Source organism: Lactuca virosa, chromosome 8, assembly GCF_052849685.1.
Source record: "Lactuca virosa cultivar CGN04683 chromosome 8, Lactuca_virosa_CGN04683_v6, whole genome shotgun sequence".
Classification (NCBI taxonomy): domain Eukaryota; kingdom Viridiplantae; phylum Streptophyta; class Magnoliopsida; order Asterales; family Asteraceae; genus Lactuca; species Lactuca virosa.
Genome location: NC_136433.1, coordinates 345,480,785 through 345,497,224, shown reverse-complemented (window position 1 = coordinate 345,497,224; position 16,440 = coordinate 345,480,785). Strand labels below are relative to the sequence as shown.

The following is a 16,440-nucleotide window of genomic DNA, read 5'->3' as shown; positions in this document are numbered from 1 at the left end:
GTATTTTTAGAATAAATAATATCTATATGTCATTTTCTGGATTTTTTCAAATTTTAAAATTAAAAAGCCACATAATAGTTATACTTATATATGCAAAGTATTTATTGTAATAAATGTAACAGTAAATTGTAATGAATATGTTTCTTCCTGCCTTATTATTTCTAAATTTTAATTTAAAAAAAATTTAATTTTACACTTTAATATTTAATATTTTTTAATCGACCCGTGTAATACATGGATGTAACACCTAGTTAGAAGTAATCAATTAAAAGTTTTTGGGCTAACTTGATTGTTAAAGTGGAAGGTTTTCTTAAAGCTATCGAACAGTGCAAGTACAAAAAGAAAGGCGGTTTGGGATTACGATAGTTGTATCATTAGAACTGCCTCCATTCCACCTCCTTTTCCTAATTCAAAGTCTCTTAGTTGTAAATCTCCTTGGGTTTACAATTTTCATAGATAATGAAGATAAGCTTGCTGCTTTGCTTTATTGGTTCGTTTCATAGTTAATAAAGATAAGCTTGCTGCTTTGCTTTATTAGGTGTTTTGTTTTAACTTTGACTGATATGTACTTGTTCAAATCGTAGCATTTAAGGTTGGTAAAATCATTATAGAATTGTCAAAGGGTGATTATTAACATTAACACATAGTAACCTTACATAACTGAAAGTGAATTGTTATTTTTGAAAGTAGGGTGTCAGTACTTAAAATATAGGACCAATATAATCAAGGTATTTATCGTCGGACAATGTTTATAAATGATTTAGTAATTTTAAAACATGAAATTTACGTCAAATCATTGGACTGAGCATTACCATGAATCCTCAAATCGATTAATAATGTTATATAGTACACAAAAAAAAAAAATCCTAAGTATTACGAGTAGGCCTTTTGCAAATCAAAAGGTAACACGCGTAAATCGTCTAAACAAATATAAATAAAATTCAAAAAATATGGAAAACAAGTTTTTTTTCCATTACCTCGGGTAGAAATGACTCTGGGAAACGGTAGCAATGGAACTAGAACTATCCGTGTAACTGTAATGTTGTAACTTTTCTGAAATGTCATTCAATTCCATGGTTTTTTCATCTATGAAAGGAGGATTGGAAGGGAGAGGCAAAGGTTCATCATCTTTTGCCAACATTTTTAGTAACATGGACATTGTTGGTCTTAAAGATGGAGCTTCTTGTGTGCAAAGAAGTCCTACTTGTACCACTTTTTTAGCCTCTTTGTGGTAATTGGTGTTGGGATAAAGATGTATCATTAGATTCGGGTCGAATATCTCCTCCACTGTACCTTCCTGGAAATGCTTCCATGCCTATTACATTAAATTATAAAAATAATATTATTTTTTATATTTAAAAAATAAGTTGCATTTTTATACGGAATGAAATTATTATACTTACAATAGACACTAAACTGTCGGTATATTCTGTGGTTTTGCTTTTGTTGTTTTCCATACCGGTGACTATCTCCAGAAGTAAAACACCAAAGCTATAGACATCTGCCTTTTCAGTTAACTGGCCATGGGCTAGATACTCGGGAGCCATATATCCTCTAGCGAAGTTGAAATAAAAAATAAAATTAGGAATGTAGAAAAAAAGCTGACGTGGCACAAATGAAATCACTTACAGTGTTCCAGCTATGGCAGTGCTGATGTGACTTTTATCATCTTGAAAAGATCTGGCCAACCCAAAATCGGCTATTTTAGCACGAAGTCTCAAGTCTAACAAGATGTTAGCAGCTTTGATATCTCTGTGAATAATTCGGTTCTTGGTGTTTTCATGAAGGTAGACAAGCCCTTCTGCTGTGCCAATTATGATAAAAAATCTTTTGTCCCAGTTTAGGGTCTTCCCTTTTATTGCATCTGTAGAAAGTTCACAAATTCTTCATAAATACGTTATACAACACACAATCTAAGAATCAAGAATTTTGAAATTTACCAAAAATAAAGCGGTCGAGACTCATGTTGGGAAGATATTCATATACAAGAATGCTTTCGGGCCCTGAACAGCTGCATCCTAACAACCTCACAAGGTTTTTGTGTTCAACACTACTAATCATGTTAACTTCGTTATAGAAATCTGCTGCTCTGAATTTGTTGTTGAAGAAGAGTCTCTTCACAGCTATTTCTCTCCCATCTGAAAGAATTCCCTGAGAGATAGATACTCACACTTCACATTAGTTGTTATATAAATATCAGATCACTGGCCAATTTTATATGGCCAGTCATTTGTAGTCATCTGATTTTAGATGACTAAAAGTCAGTCATCTAATATCAGATGACCGGGCATATAGTATAAGGTAGTACCTTATAGACAGTTCCAAATCCTCCTTGTCCGAGCTTATTGCATTCGTCCCAATTTCCTGTGGCCTTTTCAACAGTGGAGTATTTGAAGTTTAAACTACTGTCATTAAGCATCTTTGACAGTTTCTTTGCATCATAAGAACCTGAGACATTAACCACTCTTTAGTTTGTTTTGAGAATTCGTACACTAAAATTTTAGCAAGTCCAAAGGGGAGTAGAATGAATGAATGGGTTATATTATACCTTTTCTCTTCTTTTGTATATATCTTTGTTTCCATATATAAAAAATTATCATCACAGCAACTGTGAGAACTGTCACAGAACTAACAACGGAAACCACGATAGCTATTATCTTCCCTGTAATAACCATAATAAAAATTCATCGGGGGAGATCTATATGAAACAAATAATAGAAAAATAAAATAATATTCCATTCCATTTAATTTTCAATTTTTTTTATATTATATGTAAATATAAACTATAATTTAATTATGAAAATTTTATATACGAGAAAATCTATAATATAAATTATAATCAACAATCGTTTTGGTTACCTCGATTGCTAGACCCTGTTGCAACTACTACAGGATTCAAAAAATCCGTATCAGAATACCTCATAAAACACCCCGTATTCAACACCCTCCCCTCCGACCACGGCAGACATTTCGAAATCGCGGCCGAAGCATTCTCCAAACACGCCCTACACTCCGCCGGAGTCAAACTCCTCCAACATTCCGCCATCACAAACACCGACTCATTCACATTCACCCAACCCTCCTCCCTCGCAAAATAATCCCAATTTCTCGAACCCTCAACCACCGCATTCCCCACCGCCTGCCTCACCGCCGCCCCAAACAACCCACTCTTCGCTGTCGTATTCCCACAAACCAACTTATCATTCGGGCCAGTGTATTCATGATAAAAGCTGTAATTTTGAACCCGCATAAAACAGCCGTCGAGGTAAATCCGGCCGCCGTTGTTCGGGAAGCAACTGGGGAGAACTGTACGGGCTTCGGCGTAGCATAAGATGCAGTCTTGAGATGAAAGGTCGCCGTAGCATTGGGCGAGGCCGTAGTTGCTGTCGGGTCCAGTGCCGGTGAGAGCGGTGCCGTTGCGGGAGGTTCGCAATATTGTGCCGATTATTTCCATTGTACGGACGAAGTTTGGGACGAATTGGGTCATGTTGTTTTCTAGTTGTCGGTCGCATGTTATGTTGATGATTTTGGATCTTGCGTCTCCTTTTGATGGAATTAGTAGTGATAGAATTACCATTAAAGTAATCAGAATTGAAGGTCCATGTCTTGATTTCACCATCTTGTAGTAAGGTTTGATTGACTTGATAGAGGCTCTGTTAAAAATGGGAGTTTAACAGGAAGTCTTGTGGTTCAGTTGGTTTCAGCATTGATTATCTTGAAAGTCACCGTGATCTAGTCATACAATGTACGATTTTTTGCTGTTAAAAGAAAAAAGAAAAAAAAAAAAAAACGAAGTCAAACGAACAATTACAGTGAATATTGAAATTGAAATTTACTTGTAAACGTGAGTAAAAAAAATATGATGACGTGTTAATTGTTACTAGTCCAGACTTTTGTGTGTACTGTTTGTCATCGTGTGAAAGTATTCAACATTCTCAGCAAAGACACCGGGAAAAAAATAGTCTTTCATATTGGTCGGTATTTTTCACGGTGAGTCGGTCACTTTTTTTTTTTTTTTTTTTTTTTTTTTGTCAAAAAGTTAAATGCTAAATCATTTTTATATAAACATTCTACTGGCACATTTAGGAGGCTGTGCGATTTTTGTAGAAAAAAGAGTTTTGTATACAATAAGTTCCTCCTTTATAGAAGCATTATAGAAATGATACATATCTTTTACAAAATGACAGTAATTGGCCCTGCCTAATTAATATTTTTTGAAATAGTTTTGTCCCTGCTTAAGCAAAGTCATTGAACTTGTCCATGTGTTTCACAAAATTTCAAAAATGATCCTTACCTAATAAAAGTGTACAAATGATATCGAAAATATATGATTAATAAACTCGGTGCAACGTACGGCTCATCCATACACCAAACCCTCCCGTCCTTTTTTACCCCCATCCTCTCTAGTCTAAATCTGGTATCTTTGTCTTTTTTCTCATGAATCCTAAATCATTGAACAAAAGGCTTTGCCAACGAATACTCCGCCTACCTTTGGCCAAAACTTCATTCTTCAGTGTCATTTCTCCAATTCCTCATCTGCAAAGTCGAAGAAGTTTAAGAAAATGGAGGACACTACCCTACCTCTAGCCAAAACTTGCTTCGCAAACGTTGTTTCTTCGGTTCCCAATCTGCAAATTTGGAGGCTTAAGTAGAAGTTCGTCGCCACCATTAAATATGCCATCGTTGACCATTGTTGCCTTCTCCAACGTGATTGTTTCTCTCGTTCCTAATCTATCATCGTCTGCGGTTCCCGATCTCGTTTCTACGCCATCAAATCATCGACAACCACCATATATAAACTCTTATCCGGTTCAATCTAGTTTCTCCGCCATCAAATTGTCGGCTGCAATCAGATGAAAAACTCTGATCCGGTTGCCGCACTTGTTCCAACTTCTCCCTTCCTTTGATTTCATCAGAGCCACCCCGATGAGTTTCGGGAAATAGGTTTTAGGTTTGTTCTTGATTTTGGTTTAGTTTGATGTTGATTACATCTTTTGATTTTGATTACAAGCAGTTTGTATTTTGGTTTAATTACATTATGTTTGTTCTTGATTGTAGATTTGGTTTCACGTTTCTGATCATTGTGGTTGTTGGTGGTGGTTGTCAGTTCCTTTATCAGGGAAGGAAGAGGTGTTGGTGGTTGTTGGTTATTTTAGTGGTGGTGAGACTCTATATCACTAAACCCCATTAACTCATAAGTTAAAAAAAATAAAAATGACAATATAGTCTTTCTATGTATTGCGATGGATGAAAAATGCAACAAAATCATACTATACGGACAATCCAAGTGCCAAAAAAAAATAATAAATAAATAAATAAAAGACCAAACTTGCAATTTTAACCAACCACGGGAAAGATTCCACCATTTTACTCCTAACTTTAATAGGTCTTGAAATCGAAGGTTAAGACTTTTTAAGGATTGACGGGCAGTCGAAAAATATGATTGATCCTAATCAACCCAACCTTTTCTAAGATCGAATTTGGATATAACGAATTTTCAGTTTTGGATTGTTTTGCTCTATCTCTAACTATCATAATCCAAGAATTTCTAACAATGGACGCCATCCTCCTTAGTTATTCTAGAAAACAGGCAATATGAGAGATTCTTGAAATATTGGAACAAAATAAAAGCATATAAATATAAAAGGTGTGAAAGTGGGAAAGTCAGTGAAGTTTATAATACCCTAATCGGCTACTTTTGTTCGATAGTAGATGGGTTACATTCATGTTCGTAGGTAGCATATAAAGTCAAGGATAGGTACCGACTATTTATAAATATTATAATTATGGTTATCTTTCTAAAACAAATTTAATCAATTGCATATTGAATTTTGAGTAAATTACACGAATGATCCCTATGGTTTGGGGTAATTTGCGTGTTTGGTCCCTAACTTATTTTTTTAACTCGGAAAGTCCCTATTGTTTGTTTTTGTTACGCGTTTGGTCCCTACTGTTTGTTTTTGTTACACGTTTGGCCCCTGTCTTATCTAAAAAGACTATTATTTAAATAGGGAAAAATGATAGGATAGGTAATGTAAGGTGAATGGGGTGGGGTTGGGGGTGTGTTTATTTAAATAAATTAAAAAATCAAAAACAAAATAATTTTTTTAGGTAAGATAGGGACCAAACGCGTAACAAAAACAAACAGTAGGGACCTTCCGAGTTAAAAAAACAAGTTAGGGACCAAACGCGCAAATTATCCTCATTCGTGTAATTTACTCTTGAATTTTTTACAATGTATATGAAGCCTATTAATTATATATATTTAAATGATAAAAAAAAACACTTTTATAATCTTATATTCTTTTTAATTATATATTTAAAGGAAAAATCAATAAATAATATTTTTTTACGTTTAGCATAATATAATATCTTGTACGTTACTTTCAACTAGTTTGATGTGTCTTTGAATTTAATGAGTGGGCCTAAGTTCATACTCAGATTACATTACACCTTAATACTTCAACTACCTAATTTTATTATCAAAAGGTTGTGGGGCATGTGTTTGACATATAGGCCATAAAATAATATTATAATAACAAATATATCAATAGGTAAATTACAGAAACAAGGATTTCCTTTCAGATTACTCATTACTACGACTTCAGATGTGAATAACTTTTACACGCCAAACAGTTTTTTATTAGAAAGAAGAAATACTGGAACATGAAGCATCAAAATAAATGCAATAAATTTACGTTATTTTTAAGTTTTTATAACCTCATCATATTCCGACTTTATAATGAATAGATTTGAAGAACTTGATGATGATCAGTTACAGTTCAAAGAACATCAAAGCAATTAATATTATTAGATAATATCTCCCACTTTTAGGAATTAATACAAAAACGATCAAGTTTCTAACATCAAATTGGTTCTAACATTCCTGAAAACAGTTTTGATAGAATCAATCGTGCATAGTTGGCAATACTTCATAAATCTAAGTTGTAAAATCTAACTAAAAACGCAATGATTCCATCATCAAAGCGATATTTCCAATAAAAAACAGCAATATAAGAATGATTTCAGGTCAGAATTCTTATGCTTCAGTTACGAGTGGATAATGAACTCTAGAAATGAGGCCCGAGGGAACAAAAACGATGAGAAACAACAAAAAACTTGCATACACCAACCTTTGGTTTTAGAAAAACATGAAGAAAGGTTGGAAATGAAGTATTCTTATAGAGGTATAAAAGCACTTGAAGAACTTAAGGATTTGTTCTATCGAGTAGTGACAATTAACATTCGAATCATAGTAGCTAGCATTATATGCGCTGAAAAATCAAAAACAAATAGAATAATTACAGATCAGAGTTCATACCTGTTGACTACATTTGAATCATGAAATCTAGCTAGAGGCGGATTTAAATTTTCGCTTCCTTCTTCAGTTTGTGGTCTTCTGGATTATTATAGAACGATTAAGGGTAGGTGATCACCACTTGCATATACAGGATATGTACGTATAGACTGGGTCAAAAGGGAGAAGAAAGTAGAAGAATAATCGATGAAGCTAACAATAGAAGATGATGATTCTCCGAGGAAGATTGACTTCCAAGTTCCAAGTACTATGTACGCGCTGCATAAATTGTCACTTCAAATTTATGGGATTTCGAATTTGTGTGGGAGCCATTCTTAATTTTTCCCTTTTCTTTTGTTTTTAATTAAGTTGCAGAAATAGTCCCTAGACTATACCTCATTTTGCAATTTCGTTCATTTTTATTGTTTTTTACGTCATAAATAAAAGATGTACCGTGATGGATGTTGGTTGTTTACAACTAAGGATATATATGTAATTTTACGATCTTTAAGCGTGTTTATGCAATCTATTAATTTAGTTTTGAATAATTAAAATTTTCAAAATGTCATTGATTTTTTTTTGTCAAAAACTCAAAACTTTTTCTTGGTTGAGTCGCTAGCCGGAAAGTCATCGTCGACAACCATTAAACAACGCATGCTTATTGCACATATCAACCTTCTAAGGGTGTTATTGTCTTTTTAGAGAAAAAAAAAATTCTAAATCGTTTTCATCTATAACTCCTTTCATCCATTATATCGACATATAACAAAATACTATAACATATAACTATCGAATCTTTTTAGTGATCTTAAAGTTATGTTTTTTCTATCATTTCAACCGACAATAATCGAATTTGAAATTAACAAAATGAGTTTGGATGATAACATGTACGCATTTTTTCAACATTAACAAAATTGGTTCGGATGATAATTTGTACGATTTTTTTAAAAAAAGTTCTCTAAAGTAAACCTCGCCAATAGCCCAATAATACAAGTATATAAAGAATACAATTATCTGTTTACGGAAATCAAACAAACATTTAAAACCTTAAGTTGTCTCTAAAGGCGGCCTTGGGGTGTTCGGATGTTGCAGCCAGAAGTACCTGAAACATAAACCGAAAACCGTAAGCACGAAGCTTAATGAGTTCCCCAAAATACCGCATACCATACATATTTGCAAGCTCAAGATTGTGTCGGGTCTATTTCACCCCCGGGTCTATTTCAACTCATATGTCGGCCCAATGCTGTATCGGGTCTATAATCAAGGTCCTTCGACAAGAAGTGTTTGGATAAGTTGTCTTACGACCAATTATCCTCCACGTCACAGACCGGGCATCAAACCATTCTCAGTAGGTTTACATCAACAACTACGTTTGATCAACAATGTTGTTCATAAACTTCGCTTTTATGAGATGTTTATGATCTGTAGCTTCGAACCGATAATTAGCGAACCAAGTATCTTGGGAAAGCATATTTTCCCAATAGAAGACTGCTTTAAGATTCTAGCTCAACAGTGTGAGTACATCAGCAATTTTCAGCATACCAGAGATTTTTCCAACTGAGTTTTATATGTACTTTGGTATTTGTTCAGACACTTCAACAATAGAATCAACCGACTATAGATGTTCTGGAAGTATTTATTTTACTTTCATCTATGTTTTACATCTAAGGGAGCATATGAAGCTCCTATTATCTAACATTCTTCAGCCCAGTTCATTTAATTTTTTATCTTATTGTATTGGTGATAAAAAAAAATAGGAGAAATATTATGTGAGCATCCATATCCGATTTTATGGTTTCCGAGCTTAGATTTTTGAGACCTCTAAAGATGATGATTTATTTATTGATACGATGTGGCATTGATTTTTAGTCATCGTTGATCAAATTTCTTGTCTCACTATATATGTCTTGGATCCGAATTATTTATTATTCAAACTCTAACATAGGATGTTTCATATTTTTTAATTTAAATTTATTATTATGATTCAAGAACAAGATATTTCATAATTTTGAAGATAAAGTGCGATATGATTATGGGATCTTCAGTTCAGTAATTATTGCGGAACTTTGAACTTGCTTTTAGCAACTTATTGATCAACTTTGTGGATTTAGATCTCATTCTCTAGTATCATAGAACTAGAAGCATAATTCTTGGTGCTTAGAAGACCTTGACTTTATAGATTTCATTGTCCACATTTAGCGATCACAAACACTTAAGATTTTAAAGAAATTTCAATATTTGGTTCTCATTGTATATTTATTACCGCATCTGGTAGTTAGATATTATATATACTTTAGCCATATATCATTGCATTTGTATCCCTCATCATTTCCAAGCATTTAAAAGGAGATGGTTAGAACAGAAAATGTTTTACAATGATAAATGATAACTAGGTTAGAATATTTCTTTTATTAAATAGAGAGGAAAACTAGGTCATTTAGAACGCACCTCACAAAATGAAGTCACTATAGTTAGAGAGAATGGACGAGATTTCTCCATTGTCAATAGTTCTTCATATTCATATTTTATACTCTATCTTTCTAATGAAATATTGGATTACTAATACTTGTGTTTATCATATGTACAAACTTCAAGATATTATTATTCTGTAGTGGCTAACCTTCTCATGGGATCCTACAAGGTGTTTTGATAATAAAAAAATCAAGATTTTCTTAAGGACAATGTATATTCATATTCTGTATTGTTATTTCTCTCATATGTATGAGTTTTGAGAAATTTAAAGTGGTTGTTCAAAATCTTGTAGTCTTCCAAAATTAGCGAATATGGGTAGATGTTAAAAATATAATTATTTATAGTTCAAGATTAACATTGGAGGTTTTTCTTAAACTAGGTTTAAGCTGTAAACTTGAAGAAAGTGATTGGTTGCAAGGATAAAGAAAGAATAGTGGTGTTTGGATATGTTGTGTATTATTGTATTAAGTGCAGGGGGTGCGGCTCACTTTCTGTAAAAGAGAAGGAAACACGCGGGTCTTTGAGAATGGGTATGGATCAGATATTTTCGGGTTATGTTCATGGATATTACCCGATGAATATATAGTGTCTCAGCTGTGTTTTTTGATGATACACACATCAATTACATCTATACACTTCATCAAGTCTCTCTGTTCTTGAGTCATCTTCTTCTTCTACGTTTTTAGGGATTGTTCCAGTTTGAGTCTGATTCTTGATTAATTTTGTTTTGTAGAATAGAAAGTTTTTTATTGTTGTATATGTCTGAGAGTGAGTGATTGATGTAGTGAGTTTTCAGTTGTAAGTTCTTGAAAACCAACTGGGTCTTATTCTCTCGTTTAATAAAAGATCTGTTGATAGTCCTGCATCGTTTTTTTTTCCGTTTTGATCTGTTTTTGAGTTAGGGTTTCTCGATTTGTTGTTTGAGTCATTTTCCTGGAAGTCTCTTTGGTTCTTAGTTTCGATCTTTTGTGAACTCATCGTTCGTCATTTGGGCTGATTAAAATCTCTCAGACATCGTCGATTTTAATTGTAAACGTTCGCTTAATAGTAAACGTTAGCTTCATTTCTTGTTGTCTAACGGTCAACGTTAAGCGACGGTCAACATTAAGGTCACAAACGGTGTAATCTGAGGTTTTTTGGTGGTTTCAGGCATTTGAATGCCCGTCTGCTTCAGTGTTACTTCTATTTTATATAGATCTAACGGTAAACTACACTGCTGCTTGCTGTGCGGTTTTTTGTTTTGTGGATCTCTGTAAGTACTCGCACGCTCATACTTGTTTCTTGTTTGTTCAGGTTACTTTCTTGGTATTTTTGGGTGTTGTTTTTTTTGTTATTTCTTTTTCAAATCTTACAATTTGGTAATAGTAAGATTGTGGTCTTGTGGTTATATTGGCTTGTCTATCCCAAGAAAAGTGGTTAGAATCTGGCTTAGTATAATTACTTTGTAAGAGAACACAGTGTTGTTGTTACATAAGTTGTATCAGTTATGGGTGAGGAAACCCCTTCTGCATCTGGTTCTAAAAGTCCAGATCGTTATGATTTTGATGATCCATTGTTTTTACATCCTTCTGATAATGGTATAGTATCAATTATTAGTTTTAAATTGACTGGTATTGAGAATTTTCGAATATGGAGAGCTTCTATGACTAGGGCCTTGAAAGGTAGGAATAAACTAGGGTTTGTTGATAAAACTTTTCCTAAACCTAGTGCGGATGAATCGAAAATTCGTAAATGGGAACGTGTTAATGCTGTTGTGTGTTCATGGTTACTTGGTTCTGTGTCAGAGTCTTTATATGCTAATCATGCTTGTAGTGACAATGCTTCTGATATTTGGTCTGAATTAAGTGAAACTTATTCTAAAGCTGATGGTTCTGTTGTATTCAATGTACATCAAAAAATAAACTCTCTTACTCAGAGTGGTTTATCTGTTTCTGAATATTATAGTAAACTTGATGCTTTGTGGAAAGAATTTGATGGGTTAGTTAATCTGGCTGAGTGTACATGTGAAGCTTCAACTAGTTTTGTTAATCACTCAAAGTTGATGAAGCTAATGCAATTTTTGTCTGGTTTAGATGATACATTCAGTCAGGTTAAAGCCACATTTTGTTAATGGAACCTCTTCCTAATGTAAAAACTGCTTTTTCAATTGTTTCTCGTGAAGAATCTCATCAAAAGGGAGGTTCCATTTCTCAGACATCCACTAAGTCTCAGGTTACTGCTTTTGTTGGTAAATTTAATGATCAAAAACGGAATAAGTCTCGTGGTAATTCTAATCTTCAATGCAAAAACTGTGGACTTAAAGGACATACTATTGAAAGATGTTATAAGCTCATTGGGTTTCCAAAGGATTTTAAATTCAAGAATGAATCTCAGAACTTTAATAAAACCTTTTCGTCTAATAATTCTATGTCTTTTGATGTTAATGGTTCTTCTGATTTGGATGTTAAAACTAACAATTCTTCTGATAAGTTTTTTCTCACAAGTGAGCAATATAACAAGTTTCTTAGTCTTATCAATGAGAAATCTACAACAAGTGAAGTCTCTGCAAATATGGCAGGTATTTGTTGTAATTCTTATATTTCTACTAATAGAAAGTGGATTGTTGATTCTGGTGCAAATCACCATATGACCAAAAATGATTTGAAATTGAATAATGTAGTTGATGTTTCTAAACTTGATCTTAGAGTAGATCATCCTAATGGGTCTTCTGCTAGAATTAATAAAACTGGAAACATGAAATTGTCTGAATCGGTGATCTTGTCTGATATTTTTGTTATTCCTGAATTTAATGTTAATTTACTTTCAGTTCATAAACTTTGTAAGGATAATAAATGTCAACTTGTTTTTGATGAGTTTAAGTGTGCTGTTCAGGATTCACAGTCCTAGGTGATTGTGGGGACTGGTAGTGAATCGGGAGGATTGTATTATCTTGAAGATTCTTGTTCTTCAGGTAATATGGCTTCTTTGAGTAGGATTGATTGCTAGGTTTCTAAGATTACTTGGCATAGTAGATTAGGTCATCCTACTATTCAGTCATTAAATTCTCTTAAGCATGTTCTGTCTTTTGGAACTGAGTCTCTTCCTCCTTGTGATATTTGTCATAAAGCTAAGCAATCTAGAAATTCTTTTCAGTTGAGTGAACACATAAGTGTTTCACTAGGTGATTTAGTACATGTTGATGTTTAGGGTCCTTATAGAGTTGCTACTACAGATGGTTTTAAGTTTTTCTTAACTATTGTGGATGATTTCACCAGAGGTGTATGGATTTATTTGTTGAAGTCCAAAACTGAAGTTTTCTATTGGTTTTCTGTGTTTTATAAGTTTTTGAAAAATCATTTTAATTCACATGTTAAGATTGTTAGGTCTGATAATGGTACTGAGTTTGTTAATTCTCAGTTTAAAGATTTTTTTGATAAAAATGGTATTTCTCATCAGACTACTTGTACTTATACTCCACAGCAGAATGGTGTTGTGGAGAGAAAACATAGACATATTTTGAATGTAGCTAGATCACTCTTGTTTCAGTCAGGTTTGCCTCTTAGGTTTTGGGGTGAATCTGTTCTGACTGCTGTTTTTTTGATAAATAGACTTCCCACTTCAGTTTTAGATAGGAAGTCTCCTTTTGAAACGATTTATAAGTGTTTGCCTAAATTTGAAAATTTGAGAGTCTTTGGGTGTTTATGTTTTTCTGTTAAACAAAATATATCAGATAAGTTTGTTGAAAGGTCTGAAAAATGTATTTTTATTGGTTACTCTAATGAAAAGAAAGGATATAAGTTGTATAATCTTGATAATTCATCTGTTTTCTTTTCCAGGGATGTAGTGTTCTATGAGGATGTTTTTCCTTTTAAAATGAAGAAAGATTATGTCAATGAAAATGTACTTTCATTTTTTAATGATTCTAGTTTTGTTGACTCTGTACATCCAGGTCCCTATGATGAAGTTCTTTCATCATCTTATATGGATGAGGTTTTTGAACCTGATACTTCTGTGATAAGCCACCAGACTGATGACTCTGGTGAAGCTATTCCTTTTGAGTCGGCTAATATTAGCAACCAGGATGGCTTTGTACAGTTGTCTCAGTCTCAGGAGGTTGGTCCAGGTGTCTCTGAATCTTCTGAGGGAAATAGCTCAGAAAGTCTTGAACCATCTGGTAGTATTAGGAGGTCTAGTAGAGAGTCTAAGATGCCTTCTAGGTTTGATGATTATATTGTAGAAGGTAAATATAAGTATGGTATTGAAAAAACTTTAAACTATGCAAAGTTAAGTCCAGAAAATCTTTGTTTTGTTTCAAACTTAAATAAAACTGTTGAACCTAGGAATTTTTATGAAGCTTCTACTGACTCAAATTGGGTAACTGCAATGAATGAGGAAATGGAGGCTTTATATCGAAATAAAACTTGGGAAATTACTGATTTACCCCCTAATCGAAAACCCATTGGTTGTAAGTGGGTATATAAAATTAAGTATAAGTCTAATGGTGAGGTAGAAAGATTCAAAGCCAGACTTGTAGCTAAAGGTTATAGTCAAAAGGAGGGTATTGATTATGAGGAGACTTTTTCTCCTGTTGCAAAAATGGTAACAGTTAGAGTTGTTGTTTCTTTAGCTGTTAATAATTCTTAGAATTTGTTTCAACTTGATGTGAATAATGTGTTCCTTTATGGGGATCTTGAAGAAGATGTTTATATGACTCTTCCTCAAGGGTATCATACACCTGGTGATACTCGTGTTTGTAAGTTGTTAAAATCTTTGTATGGATTAAAACAGGCTCCTAGGAAGTGGAATGAAAAGCTGTGTTCTTCATTGTTTGAGTTTGGTTTTGTTCAAAGTATGAATGATTATTCTTTATTCGTTAAAATTAAGGGTGATGCTATTGTTATTTTACTTGTGTATGTTGATGATATTGTTATTACAGGAAATTGTGAACTTGAGGTTATTAAAGTGAAGGATTTTTTAAAATCAAAATATTTGATTAAAGATTTAGGGAAATTGAAGTTTTTCTTAGGTATTGAGGTTTTTTATAAAAGTGATGGAATTTGTTTAACTCAACGGAAATATTGTTTGGAGTTAATCCATGAGTTTGGTAAATTAGCTTGTAAACCTGTTAAAACACCTTTGGATTTAAATTTTAATATTTCTGAAAAAGGAATTGATGAAAAGCATGTTTTGGTAAGTAATATTACTGAGTATCAGAAACTTATAGGCAAGTTGATCTATTTGACTACAACTAGTCCTGATATTTCTTTTACTGTTCAAACTCTTAGTCAGTTTATGCATTCTCCTAGAAAGTCTCATTTGGATGTTGCAATGCGTGTGTTAAGGTATTTAAAGCAAAGTCCTGGTAAAGGTATTAGTTTTTTTAGGGATCAAAATGCTTCTTTATGTGCTTATGTGGATGCTGACTGGGCTAAGTGTATTTCTACAAGAAGGTCTGTTACTGGTTATTATGTTTATTTTGGGAATTCTTTGATTTCTTGGAAAAGTAAGAAGCAAGATACAGTTTCCAGATCTTCTACTGAATCTGAATATAGAGCTTTGGCATCTGTTACTTGTAAGGTAATGTGGATTCTTAAACTGTATTTTGATTTGGGTGTTAAGAAATTGTTTCCTGTAAATGTTTTTTGTGATAATGATTCTGCAATCAAATTAGCCCTTAATCCAGTTTTTCATGAAAAAACTAAACATTTTGAAGTAGATGTTCATTTTGTTAGAGATAGAGTTTCAAAAGGTATTTTGAAAATTGTTAAGATTGATTCAGAACATCAAAGAGCTGATATCCTTACTAAAGCTTTGTCTTCAAAACAACATGATTTTATGTGTTCTGGATTCGGGCTGTGTGATCTTTTTTAAATTTGAGTAAGTTATTTTTTTTCCTCTCTCAAAGTTTATCTTGGGGGGGGGGGGGGTGTTAAAAATATAATTATTTATATTTCAAGATTAACATTGAAGGTTTTTTCTTAAATTGGGTTTAAGCTGTAAACTTGAAGAAAGTGATTGGTTGCAAGGATAAAGAAAGAATAGTGGTGTTTGGATATGTTGTGTATTATTGTATTAAGTGCAGGGGGTGCGGCTCACTTTCTGTAAAAGAGAAGGAAACACGCGGGTCTTTGAGAATGGGTATGGATCGGATATTTTCGGGTTATGTTCGTAGGTATTACCCGAGGAATATATAGTGTCTCAGCTGTGTTTTTTGATGATACACACATCAATTACATCTATACACTTCATCGAGTCTCTCTGTTCTTGAGTCATCTTCTTCTTCTACGTTTTTAGGGTTTGTTCCAGTTTGAGTCTGATTCTTGATTAATTTTGTTTTGTAGAATAGAAAGTTTTTGATTATTGTATATGTCTGAGAGCGAGTGATTGATGTAGCGAGTTTTCAGTTGTAAGTTCTTGAAAACCAACTGGGTCTTATTCTCTCGTTTAATAAAAGATCTGTTGATGGTGTGCATAGATCTGTAGTTTTATATGTTTTTTGACAGTAGATATACTAACCTGTTTGAAAACTGGATAACATTGAAAAAATATGTGATTTTAGTAGTTGAAAAAGATTTCATGTAAACTGTCATCAGCTCGAGCTACTTGGCAAAATTGTAAAGACATATAGTCTAGATTCAAGTTGTCGAGGCAACTTACCTTTCTTGAACCTGAAATTGTCTCATATAAGGATA

General features: G+C 33.3%; 2 protein-coding genes across 3 annotated transcripts; one reads left to right on the top strand and one right to left on the bottom strand.

Annotated features, from left to right (window-relative positions):
• Positions 1-782: 782 nt before the first annotated feature.
• On the bottom strand, positions 783-7,597 carry LOC145132886 (cysteine-rich receptor-like protein kinase 2). Of its 2 annotated transcripts, none has more exons than XM_079067837.1 (8): positions 7,322-7,597; positions 2,860-3,758; positions 2,549-2,662; positions 2,309-2,448; positions 1,941-2,151; positions 1,630-1,864; positions 1,404-1,554; positions 783-1,315 (listed from the first exon to the last, which is right to left on the bottom strand). In XM_079067837.1, exons 2-8 carry the CDS (start codon positions 3,617-3,619, stop codon positions 974-976), a joined length of 1,953 nt encoding a protein of 650 aa, XP_078923963.1. In that variant the 5' UTR covers positions 3,620-3,758; positions 7,322-7,597; the 3' UTR covers positions 783-973. The 2 variants fall into 2 exon arrangements, with proteins under 2 accessions (XP_078923963.1, XP_078923964.1); XM_079067838.1 differs by having other exon boundaries at positions 2,860-3,732.
• A 3,658-nt stretch (positions 7,598-11,255) lies between these two features.
• Positions 11,256-11,879, top strand: LOC145131864 (uncharacterized). Its single transcript, XM_079066509.1, has one exon. It carries the CDS (start codon positions 11,256-11,258, stop codon positions 11,877-11,879), a length of 624 nt encoding a protein of 207 aa, XP_078922635.1.
• Positions 11,880-16,440: the final 4,561 nt, after the last annotated feature.